Source organism: Telmatherina bonti (genome assembly GCF_933228915.1).
Source record: "Telmatherina bonti genome assembly, chromosome: 10".
In the NCBI taxonomy this organism is placed as follows: Eukaryota; Metazoa; Chordata; class Actinopteri; order Atheriniformes; family Telmatherinidae; genus Telmatherina; species Telmatherina bonti.
This window is the reverse complement of record NC_136628.1, coordinates 42,243,769-42,255,950: the sequence shown is the minus strand read 5'-3', so window position 1 is coordinate 42,255,950 and position 12,182 is coordinate 42,243,769. Positions and strand designations below refer to the sequence as shown.

Genomic DNA, 12,182 nt, shown 5'->3' with positions numbered 1-12,182 from the left:
TTGATGTCGCCCAGGACTTTTGGAGGTTGTGGAACTTTCTCAATTGTGTCGGGGCTATTGATGGGAAACATGTTAAAATCAAAGCCCCCCCAAAAGCAGAAAGTGACTATTTTAATTATAAAGGTCACCACTCCTTTGTTTTGATGGCAGTGTGTGATGGCAGTGTGGCCTACGACAAGGAAAGTGATGGCGGAGTGTTTGAACAAAGCTCATTTGGGTCTGCACTCAAGAACGGGCATCTACCTTTGCCGCCACCATCACATCTCCCTGGCACAACGATCAAGACTCCATACGTGTTTGTGGGAGATGCTGCATTTCCTCTGCACGTCAACCTCACTCGTCCCTATTCAGGTATGTAGCTATACTGCTGGAACATGTTGAGGCCACAAAATATGTATGAAATAATAAATGTAATTAAATCCATGCATTTTTTGTTGTTCTATGTACAGCTCGGAATCTCACAGCGAGAGAACTCATCTTCAATTACCGCTACTCTCGTGCCAGACGTGTGATTGAAAATGCATTTGGCATCCAAGCAGCAAGATGGAGGATATTTGGGCGTCCAATAAGAGTATTTGCCAGACAAAGTTGGGGATATGGTCAAAGCCTGTGTTGCTCTTCACAACTACCTAGCTTGCATAGATGCTGCTAATGCCCCAGCTGCAAGATACATCCTTGCAAACTTTGCAGACTCAACTGCTGATTCTGGAGAGCTGCAGCATGGCGAATGAAGGAGACAGGTGGAAGGGGACAGCAACCTCCAGGACCCAGGAAATTTATCTGGAGCCTGAGCATCAAGGGCAGCTCACACCACAAGAAATGACTTTTGTGAGTTCTTCCAGACACCTCAAGGTCTTGTCCCATGGCAAGAAGATGTCATCATGAGGGGGTCTCTGCAGTAACTGTGAATGATTATTCCCAAAAGACTTTGGGAGTGTTTTTACTTTTCTTCTTTAGAGAAATTCACTGCATTTTCTGGAATTTGTGATTTCTAAAGGGCATTCAATTTGTACTTTTAAAAATGACCTCTTGGTTATTCTCGCTTTGGTCAGTATGTGGTGAGCATATGTAAAAACCTTCAAATGAATAAAGACATAATTTCAAGTTGAAGACATCATTTCTCTGACAGGGTTTGTGGAGCTGTGAGGACCCAAATGCAGGACGGAGAGGATTGAGACAGAAAAAAATGCATGAAGATTTATTCATAGTATCTTCATAACAAAAAGCCAAACATAAAAAATAAAAAATGGGAATTGCACAAGTGTCAGACTGTAACATTTCACAAAAAGGTAAAAATAAGTGGTTAATAAAAACCTATAGCTGTTTTATAACTGAGTGTAGTCCATCTCTGTCTGTAGCATTTTATTCTCTGTCTCATGCATTAAGTTTTGGAGCTTCCACTTAAATTCTGCGGGGAGCTCTTGTGGCAGCGACCTCATAAAGTCTGCCACATGCAGGACATATCTGCCACACGGGTCCATCAACTGGAGCATGGTTTCCCGCCTCTGTCGTCCAGCTTCCAGTGCTGCTTCACGCTCTGCCCTTCTGTTATCTAGTGCAGCAAGTGCAGTCTGAAAGTCAAAGCACTCGCTGTTACGTTTCCTCTGTTTGGGTCTGGGGACTGTAGGAGATGGAGGAAGTGGGAGGGGTGGGAACAGGACTTGATGATACTGGTGTTGCAGATGATTGTGGCGTGTGTGGGGCAGACAGCTCTGAGGTGGGCTCAACAGCAGATAGGTCAAGGCTCAGCAAGGAAGGGGTGTGTGAGGGCCCCTCTTCAGGATCTGATTCCCTCTGCTGAAAAAACAATTTTTTATGTTAATTGTTTGCAAAATAAGCAGTCAGTACAACATTCAAGTTTATATAGCATGCTAAAAGTGATTCTTAGTACATTTTACTCTTAAGTATATTCGCACAAGCACTAGAATTTGTTTGCTCGTGCAAGCAAAAGCAGCACGTGGACTGGCATTATGCGCAAACAATATGAAAACGTACGCATATAGGACAACAGTTGTGCTTACCTCTTGTGAAATATTCATGTTTGTGGTAGTTTCGCGGTGCTTTATGTGCATGTCCAGCCACTGCAGAGACACATAAAGGGCCGGTACTGACGGTTTTCCACCGGGGTCCCCACTCTTCCTCTGTTGAATTCGGCGTTTAGCTTTGGCAAATTTGTCGCGAAGCATTCTGCAGATGCTTTTGTCGACTGACAAAGTTTTGGCTATTTCTTTCCATGAGTTGCTGGCCATGAGCATATCTTTGTATGTTTTAAATGACATGTATAAATTCTCATACTGCCTCACCGCCTCAGCCAGTTGTACCTCGAAGCTGTCCATTGTTTTTCTCCTCGCGTGGATGTTTGAAAATACCGGGAATAGACTCCGTCAACAGGATATGTTGACTTCCGGCTTTTCCTGGTTACACCTCCTTCAAGTTTCTGACCAATCACAGAATACTTGTCGCAGCCCCTCAAGAAAAAAGTTCTGCCAGCCCGGTGTGTCGAGAAGTGTCTTCAAACACGTCCGCGAGAACAAAATGACGTCATTTTCTTCTCAGAGCCCCAAGAACAAGAAAAAAGTTCTCGCTTCTCGTGGAGGATGGAACAGCCTTAATGATCGCATCTCTCCAAACTTCTGCTTCCAGAGAGGCACCAGACAGGGCTGCCCACTTTCTCCATCACTCTTTGCCATTTTTATCGAACCCCTGGCAGCTGCCATAAAACAAAACCCAGAAATCAAAGGAATTCAAGCTAAAAATATTGAACATAAAATTAGTCTTTACGCAGATGACGTTTTACTTTTCCTTAACAACTCACAAACAACACTTTCTCAAACAATCACACTAATTAATAAATTCTCTTCAATATCAGACTATTCTATTAACTGGTTAAAGACTACAGCAATGCCCATTAACTGTGACTTTAAAAACATATCTAACACCACTATACAGTCAGGAAATATTAGTTATTTAGGTATAATAATCTCTCCCAGACTAACCGAATTAATAAAGTTAAATCATGATCAGCTAATAAAAACAGTAGAGGATGACCTCTCAAGGTGGAACCGCTTGCCCATATCACTTATGGGGAGAGTTTCCACCGTTAAAATGATGGTTTTACCAAAAGTTAATTACCTTTTCTCAATGATTCCCATCATACCATCCTCCACTTGGTTTAAATCACTACACTCCCACATATCCAGATTTCTCTGGAAAAACAAGCCATCCCGCATTAGTCTAAAAACTTTACAACAGACCAAAGACAGAGGTGGGTTGGACCTGCCAAATTTTAATCAATATTTCTTATGTAATAGGCTGCAATGCATCTCCAAGTGGCTTAATCCAAGTTCTTTGGATGAGCCATGGCTGGATGTTGAGCAAGCATTGTGTGAGGATTTAGTCATCTCTGATTTACCATTCATCAGCTCAACTGTCAAGTCATATAAGTGTTTCCAAAGCATTAACATCAGCTCCAGTTTAACGGCTTGGTGGGAATTCCTGAAAGTAACCAAGTCTGCGCTTATTCCATGTAAGCTCACACCCATCTGGAACAATCCTGACTTCCTGCAAAACAAAAAGATGATAAACTTCCCTCAGTGGAAGAATAAAGGAGTAAAGCAGTTAGAACATATAATAGAAAATGGAACCTTTCTGCTTTTTGCTGTAATTACTTTACAATATGAAATCAGCAGCAGAAATTATTGGAATACCACCAACTCAAGTCTATTATAGGAAAGAAATACACCACTGATCAACTAAACTTACAGTTACCTATCAGGGTTGCAGAATTCTTAAATCTCAATGCTGTTATCCATTATTGTTCTCAGTTTATTCAGCGTGAGTCTCTCCACTACTGTTCCCAGAGAGTCCAGACTCCTACCCTGCACTGAGCCCCCCTTTTTGACTAGTCTCTCCAGCCTCTTGCAGTTCCTGTCAGTAAGGCTGTGCCCCCAGCACACCGCAGCATAAAAGAGAGACCTGGCTGATTGATAGAACATGACCAACATGTCTACACACACGTCAAAGGACCTCAGCGAGCGCAGGAAGAACAGCCGACTCTGTCCCTTCCTGTAGAGGGCATCAGTATTGCAGCACCAGTCCAGCTGTTCATCAATGTGAACGCCCAGATATTTGTAACTGTGCACCACCTCAATGTCCTCCCCCTGTAAGGAGACCGGATGATGGGGAAGCTTCCCCTTTCTGAAATCCAGGATCACCTCCTTTGTCTTTGCTGGATTCAAGTGCAAGCAGCACCTGTGACACCAGTCTCTGAAGGAGTTCACCGAGTTCCTGTATTCAAACTCCTGCCCATCCTTGATACAGGCCACAATAGCCGTATCATCAGAGTATTTTTGTATGTGGCAGGACTCTGAATTGTACCGAAAGTCCGCTGTGTAGAGGGTAAACAGGAAAGGTGCAAGCACCGTCCCCTGTGGCGCTCCAGTGCTACTCCTGATGGTCTCAGAGACACAGTTCCCAAGCCTGACATATTGAGGCCGATCTGTCAGGTAGTCTGTAATCCAACAGGTCATGGAATCATCCACGCCCATCCCCGTCAACTTGTCTCGTAGTATGTATGGCTGGATTGTGTTGAACGCACTGGAGAAATCAAAGAAAAGGAGTCTAACGCAGCATCGTGGTTCCTCCAGGTAGGTGTAGGCCCGGTGTAACATGTAAAGCACAGCGTCCTCTACTCCAATATGCTCCTGATAGGCAAACTGAAGGGGGTCTGTTGCAGCCGTGACCTCAGTTCTCATTGCACGTAAGACGAGACGCTCCACGGTCTTCATAATATGTGATGTTAAGGCCACCGGCCGGAAGTCATTAAGTCCAGCTGGTCTCCCTACTTTGGGCACAGGTACCAGACAAGATGTTTTCCACCGCACAGGGACTTTACATACACAAAGACTTTCATTGAAAATCCAGTGAAGAGGTTCTGCTAGCTGAGTAGCACATTCCTTGAGAAGTTTTGGACACACTCCATCCGGTCCTGCTGCCTTCCCTGTCCGTAACCTTCCAAGCTCGGCCCTCACCTCATCAGCGGTGAAGGACAGCGGTTGTCGCTCATGAGTGTCAGACAGTGGAGCTGTGGCTTCAGAATTTGACAGACTATTGATAGAAGTGCCGGGGGAAGAGTACCCTGCTGGAGACAGCATAGCAGCTGCACCAGCTGCCCCCATGGGTGGCTGAGTGGACGTTGAGGTGGCACCACCATCAAACCTGTTAAAAAACAGATTGAAGTTGTTGGCTCTCCCTACATCTCCATCCATGACCTGGCCAGTCTTCTTAGAATAGCCAGTGATGGCCTTCATCCCCTTCCACACCTCTCTGATGTTATTCTGCTGCAACTTGCTCTCAACCCTCCTTTTATAGTCCATTCTTCCCTGCCTCAGTCTCGCCTTCAGCTCATGCTGGACCATCCTAAGCCTCTCTCTGTTCCTCTCCTTGAATGCAAGCTTTTTCTGGTTAAGAAGTTGCTTGATGTCTGTGTTGACCCAGGGTTTATTATTAGGGAAACACTGTACTGTCTTGGCTGGTACCACCATATCTCTACAGAAGTTTATGTATTCAGTGAGGATGTCCACCCTCCTGTCCATGTCCATGTCTAAGTCCTCAGGCTCTAGTAGCACAGTCCAATCAGTACACCCAAAACAATCCCTGAGCATTTCACTGGCCTCCAATGTCGATTTCCTAATGGAACGTGTGGCAACCGGCAGCCTTACAACGAGTGGCTTGTATGTGGGTTGAAGAAAAACCAGATTATGATCAGATTTGCCTAAGGGTGGTAAAGCTGATACACTATAGGCATTAATCAATCAAAATGGGCATTAATAGGCATTATTTAATCAAAATGAATGGTCACAAATCTGTTCAAACACATTTAAAATTACTAAGAATTCAAACATGCAACTAATACAGTTTAAAATTTAGCATAGAACTCATTATACAGGACACAGGATGTTCAGGATGGGTCTGTCACAACCAAACATCTCTTCACACTGTACTGACAACACAATTGACAGCTACTACCATGCTTTCTGGTCTTGTCCACCTGTCCAGAGATTCTGGCTCCAGGTATGTAAAGGTCTTTCAAACTGGTTTAAATGTAATATACCTGCAAACCCCAAACTGGGCCTATTGAGTCACTTAAGTGAAAATAACATGGGGTTTAATTTAGCAAAACCAATCCTCAGCAGCCTGTGCATTGCAAAGAAAACTATCCTTGTGAACTGGAAAAGCAAACAGAATCTGTGCATCCAGCAGTTTAGAAATCTGTTATTAGATTACATCAGCATGGAAATGATGTCTGCCTCCTCAAAGGATCAATCAACTGAATTTCATTCCCTCTGGTCCCCTGTGATCAGCTCCATCACTTAGTATGGGGGGGGGGGGGGGGGGGGGGGGGGGGGGGGGGGGGAGTGTGACCTCAATGCACTGGGGGTTGGGTTGGAGGTCTCTGGGGGCTGTGGGTCGGTGGTGGGCCCCTGAGTGGGGATCTTGCCTGCCTCACCACTGGAGTTGCTGGGTTCCCGGCCCTGGGGGGGGGGCCCTTGGGTGGGTCAGCGGTTGGGTTGCCTCGCGGCGGAGGGGCAAGGCCAATGGCGAAGGCTTGGCCGGCGGGTTTTGGCCGGGGCTCCCCTCTGCTGCCTACTGGGTGGGTCCATAGCTGGCTCCGGGGGTGGGGTGGTTGGATCCTGTGCCTGGGGGTGGCCACCGGTCACCTGAGTCTCGGGGTCCTCCTGGCCTGCTTCTGGCCTTTGTGTGGGCGGGTTCACATTGGCATGATCTCTCTTCTCTGAACACGTTCCACTCTGTATGTTCTGCATGTGACACGGTAACTGAGTCGTCTACAGGATTATTCACTAACAGCAGCTAGTTTTCTTTGTTTCCCATTAATATTTAACCTGATAGTTTATGGTGCTCTTGACACTTGATAGTCTAGTCCTCTGCAGGAAAAATAAGAATCTAAGATTGGCCTGTTTGTGTCTATGTGTGTGAATATGTAAGTACATGCGTCTATATAGGCAAATGTGTATGGGTGTATATGCATATGTTTATGCAGATGTCTGTTTTTTTCCTTCTTTCTCTTTCTATCTCTCTTTTTTTCCCCTCTATCTCTACGAGGTGTTTTCTTTCTTTTTCCACTTATCTTTCTGTTGCTCCTATCCTCTCTGGTCTGGTCCAGCAGTAGAAACTCAAAAATTTACACAAAATAAATAAATAAATAAAATAAAAATCTAGAAAATCAAGGGGATCGTCATACCAGTAATGCTCCCCTTGGCAAAGTAAATTTGCTCAGCAGAACACAGCATCCAGACCATCATTCTGCTTGTTTAAATGCTAGCCAAGACAAAAAAAAAAGAGAAAAGATCTACGTTCATTAGTGATATTGGACGATAACTAGATGGGAGTGTAGGTTTTTTTTTTCCTGGTTTTAGTATTACTGTAATATGAGCCAAATTCATGTTTTGAGATATTTGGCCTTTTTCCTTAATTTCTGAAACCATTTTATAAAAAGTGGGTGCTAGTATAGACCAGGATTCTTTATAATATTCAACTGGAAAAGCGTCTGGTCCTGGAGCTTTATTGCTGGGCATGTGTTTTAAAGCTTCATGTAGTTCCCCTACTGAAATGTCCAAAACCATTTCCTGATCCTGTTGGAACTTTGGAAGATTGAGGTAGCTCAATCCCTAAGTGCAAAGGTTGCTGTTTAAAAGACCAAGACAAAAAGAAATGGTGCTCAAAACCAAAATTCTGATGATGTGATGTACTCCTGCAAATGGTGTGGTGGTAAACATGAGCCCAGACAGTGTCCTGCCTATGGCAAGAAGTGTGCAAAATGCAATGGTAAAAATCATTTTGCAAAGCAATGTCTATCAAAGTGTAAATCTAAAGCTGTACGACTGGTTGAAGAACTTGACCTGAGTGAGACTTTCTTTGTGGGTATGGTGTCATGTGGAGAAGATCCCCATGTAAAAGGAAATCATATGCACCCAGAAAGTGAGGACTCCTGGATTGTCTCCCTCCCAGTGAATGGAGCATTAGTTGCCATGAGGATTGATGCAGGAGCTCAAACAAACTTAATCAGCTGGACAGACATCTGTGCAATGAAGGTGAAGCCCAAAATACTCCACAAGAGTGTGTTTAAAAGACTATAAAGGGAAGAACATTGAGAGTAGTGCATACTCCAAGTAATGGAAAAGAACAAAATTTACAATGTATTGTTCACTATTGTACCTGAAGGCTGGGAATCACTGCTTAGTGGGGCTACTTCAAAGAGACTGAACTTGGTAAAAAGAGTCTACCACATCAGCGTGTCACCAGGCACTGAAACAGTTCACTCTATTGTGAAGCAATATGAGGATGTGTTCAAAGGATTGGGATGTTTACCATATGTATTTAAGATCCAGCTGAAAGAGGATGCAACACCAGAGATTCATGCACCACGGAGAGTCCCGGCACCACTCCAGGATCGCCTTAAGAAAGAACTGGACAGGATGTGTCGGTTACAGGTTATCACAAAAGTGGAGGAACCAACAGAGTGGGTAAATTCTATGGTGTGTGTGTGGACAAAAAGAATGAGAATAAAAAACTAAGAATATGTATGGACCCTGGAGATTTAAAAAAGAATATCAAGCGTGAGCATTACCAGATTCCTAAACGTGAAGAGATTGCTAGTGAGATGGCTGGAGCTAAATACTTTTCTAAGCTAGATGCTGCTCAGGGTTTCTGGCAGATCAGGCTGGATGAAAGGAGTTCCAAATACTGTACCTTTAATACTCTTTTTGGCAGGTACAGGTTTTTGAGGATACCTTTTGGAATAATCTCAGCTTCTGAAGTCTTTCATCGTGCAATGGATAACATGTTGGAAGGACTTGGGGGGGGTTCGCTGTTATGTGGATGATGTGGTAGTATGGGGTTCCACCCTACAAGAACATAATGAAAGACTGACAAAAATTCTTAAACGGATACGTGAAAACGAGCTGAAATTAAACCTGACTAAATGCCAGTTTGGTGTGCAAGAAATAAGATTTCTTGGAGATAAGCTGTCTGCTAGAGGTGTTGAGTTGGATGAACACAAGATTAGAGCTATACTCAGCATGCCTCGTCCCGCAGATAAGAAAGGGTTAGGGTTAGGGAGAATCATGGGAATGATTGATCAACTTTGTGGGGAAGTTCATACCCAATCTGTCGGTGAGAACATCAGCTTTAAGAGAGTTGCTATGCGACTCTACAGAGTTTAGGTGGACAAGCAGACATGAGCGTGAGTGGAACGTTTTAAAAACCACTCTAACAGCCGCGCCAGTGTTAACCTATTATGATCCAGCCAAGAGACTAAAGGTGTCAACCGATGCATCAAAAGATGGGCTTGGTGCTGTCTTATTACAGGCAGATGGTGAAAGCTGGAAGCCAGTGGCATATGCTTCCAGGGCTATGACTAAGACTGAGATGAGGTATGCTCAGGTCGAGAAGGAATGTCTCGGGTTAGCATATGGTTTGGAAACATTTCACTGTTGTGTATGGCCTGCCTACCTTTACAGTTGAGACGCATCACCGTCCGCTGGTGTCGATTATTCACAAGAGTTTGAGTGAGATGTCTCCCAGAATTCAGCGCCTCATTATGAAATTGCAGAGGTATGATTTTGACTTGGTGTACACACCTGGCAAACATTTGGTGTTAGCATATGCCCTGTCACGTGCACCAGAGTTAGAGGTGGATTAGCATGTAAACATGATTGTTGAGTCCCTACCAGTATCTGAGTCCAAGTCAAAGCAAATAATTGAAGAAACTGTAAAAGATACAGAACTTCAGTTAGTGATGGCTCATATTCAGACTGGCTGGCCAAGTGGGTCATGTCCAAAGTTTTACCACATCAGGTCAGAGCTAAGTGAAGTGAATGGATTGTTGCTGAGAGGGATTGTGATTCCTCGTAGCATGAGAATGGACATTCTGCAGAGGATACATGAAGGACATTTGGGAGTTGAAAAGTGCAAGAGACGAGCCAGAGAAACCGCGGAACCTTCTGAAGACCACGGAACACTTACAAGAGACTATTTGTGGAGATGGACAAAGTAAGGATGCTGGATTATCATCAGACGCAGCGCCTGAATTGAAACCAAAAGAACTAAAACCAAATGAAACTGGACAATCACAGGCCATCTCGGCATTGCCTGTTTTAAGAAGATCTACTCGAAATGTTACAAACCTGATAGACTGCAACTGTGAACCTGTGAAGTACAAGAATCAACTGTGTTTTGATATGGGTTTATAATAGCATGTACTGTGAACAAAAAAGGTTTGTTTGAAAGGGCACTGAAATTTTTAAATGTATATTTTTGTTGTATGTCTATTTTAAGGATGGGTTCAGTTCGTTGTGTGGGGGGGTGTCATGATATGATGCATGTATGTAGTGTTGGAGGCTGACGGCAGAGGGCGCTATGTGGCTGACCTGCTGCTGAGTCGATTTAAGTGTAAAGGTACGAGGATGTAGGGCTCTTGAATGAATGAAAATTCAATAAAGTTGGGAGCGTAAGCTCGTTTGCGCTGGAATGATGCCTCCTCATTTACAGAACAAAACACTCGGGTTAGCTGGAGCTAATCCGGACATAACTGCTGCTACCCCAACAGGCAACATGCGGATTACTTCTGGTGGGATTTACCTCTGGTCTGTGCTTGCCTGGGTTCTTCAGTCATCCATCTATCTACCAGTGACTGGGATCACCCAGCGCTCAGAGGCAGAGCTCTTCTGGTTCCGCTTCCATCTAGGCCTGTCACGGTAACAGATTCTGCCAGGCGATTAGTTGTCTCAGAAATTATTGCGATAGATGATAATATTGCACTGAGCAATTATTGTTCTCATTTTGAGACTATTTTCAACTAAAATAACTGTAATTCCATAATAATGCAGGTACGCCCTTTGATAGATCAACATACTTTAGTTTCTACAGAACATTGAGCTGGATTAGCAGACTAGACTCATCCAGTCCCCAGTCTGCTGAAACAGATCCCGCGGTTTTGGCACCGTGGTTACCTGGAACATACGGCCTCTAAACACCACGTAACACAGTCACATCGTCTGTGGTATTATATGAGGACATGTTTGGACCTGACCAGAGGTGGAATGGTAAAATGTCATTTTTCACGTTATTGTTAAGTTGTGGAATTGTTGTTTTTAACATGAATGTTCAGCATATTCATACTGGCTGTGAAAAGTTTCATGTCGCCTTTTTAACAATATTAAAGGGCAGCGTCACTTTACCAACCTGAGTGCACATCATTTTGCCCTGTCCTGGTTGTAGATTATCTGTTGGTTAAACAGCAAGATGGAACTAGCCTCTTTTTCCAGTTGATAGTTGTGTTTTAAGTACAGGTGGAAGCTTGTTGTATTGCCATGTTTAGTTAATATTGCCTTAAAACAAATGTGACATTGGAGAGAGAAAAGAAAGACAATGAAAATGATTGCGGCAAACTTATTGCCCCCATTTTTTCTTATTGAGCGATTAATTCACTTATTGCGACATGCCTAACCTCGTGAGCAAGTTGTTCTAAAATCCATTAACATGATGAAGGTCCTGTAAGACGGTACTGCTTCAATGACAATGATCCAACACCAGAACCAGGACTCTGGACTCACCTTGCAGTGGGTGTAGGTAGAGTCCTCAAAGTGGTAGAGCAGAGACATGGAGAGACAGACGATGAGACCAGTCAACGGCAGCAGGACTGTCCCCACAGCAAAGCTGGTGAAAGACAACCGGATCAGGGGACGGTCCCGGTCAAGGCTGCTGTACGGGCCCAGAAGCATCCTGGGAAACACAGACACACCATCAGGACAGGGAAGAAGAAATCTCCTCCATGTCTCGCCATCGGAAAGACAGCTGTCCACACGCTGGTCAGAAACCAGGACAGGGCGTCGCCATGAATGATGTCCGAGACAGGTCACCTCTCCAACCAGGTATATCCTCCTCATCATCATCATCATCAACATCATCATCATCATCATTATCACCACCATCATCATCAACATCATCACCATCATCATCATCATCACCATCATCATCATCATCACCACCATCATCAATATCATCACCATCAACCTCATCATCATCATCACCACCATCATGATCATCATAATCATCATCACCATCAACCTCATCATCACCATCATCAACATAATCACCATCAT

General features: G+C 44.1%; 1 protein-coding gene across 1 annotated transcript in view; it reads right to left on the bottom strand.

The window, feature by feature from the left end:
• Positions 1-12,182, bottom strand: part of LOC306761747 (post-GPI attachment to proteins factor 2-like) — a 56,546-nt gene that overhangs the window by 23,234 nt on the left and 21,130 nt on the right. The window contains exon 2 of the mRNA XM_079248024.1: positions 11,634-11,802. Within this exon, the coding sequence (XP_079104150.1) occupies positions 11,634-11,801 (168 nt within the window). The 5' untranslated portion in view covers position 11,802. The remainder of the gene's footprint in view (positions 1-11,633; positions 11,803-12,182) is intronic.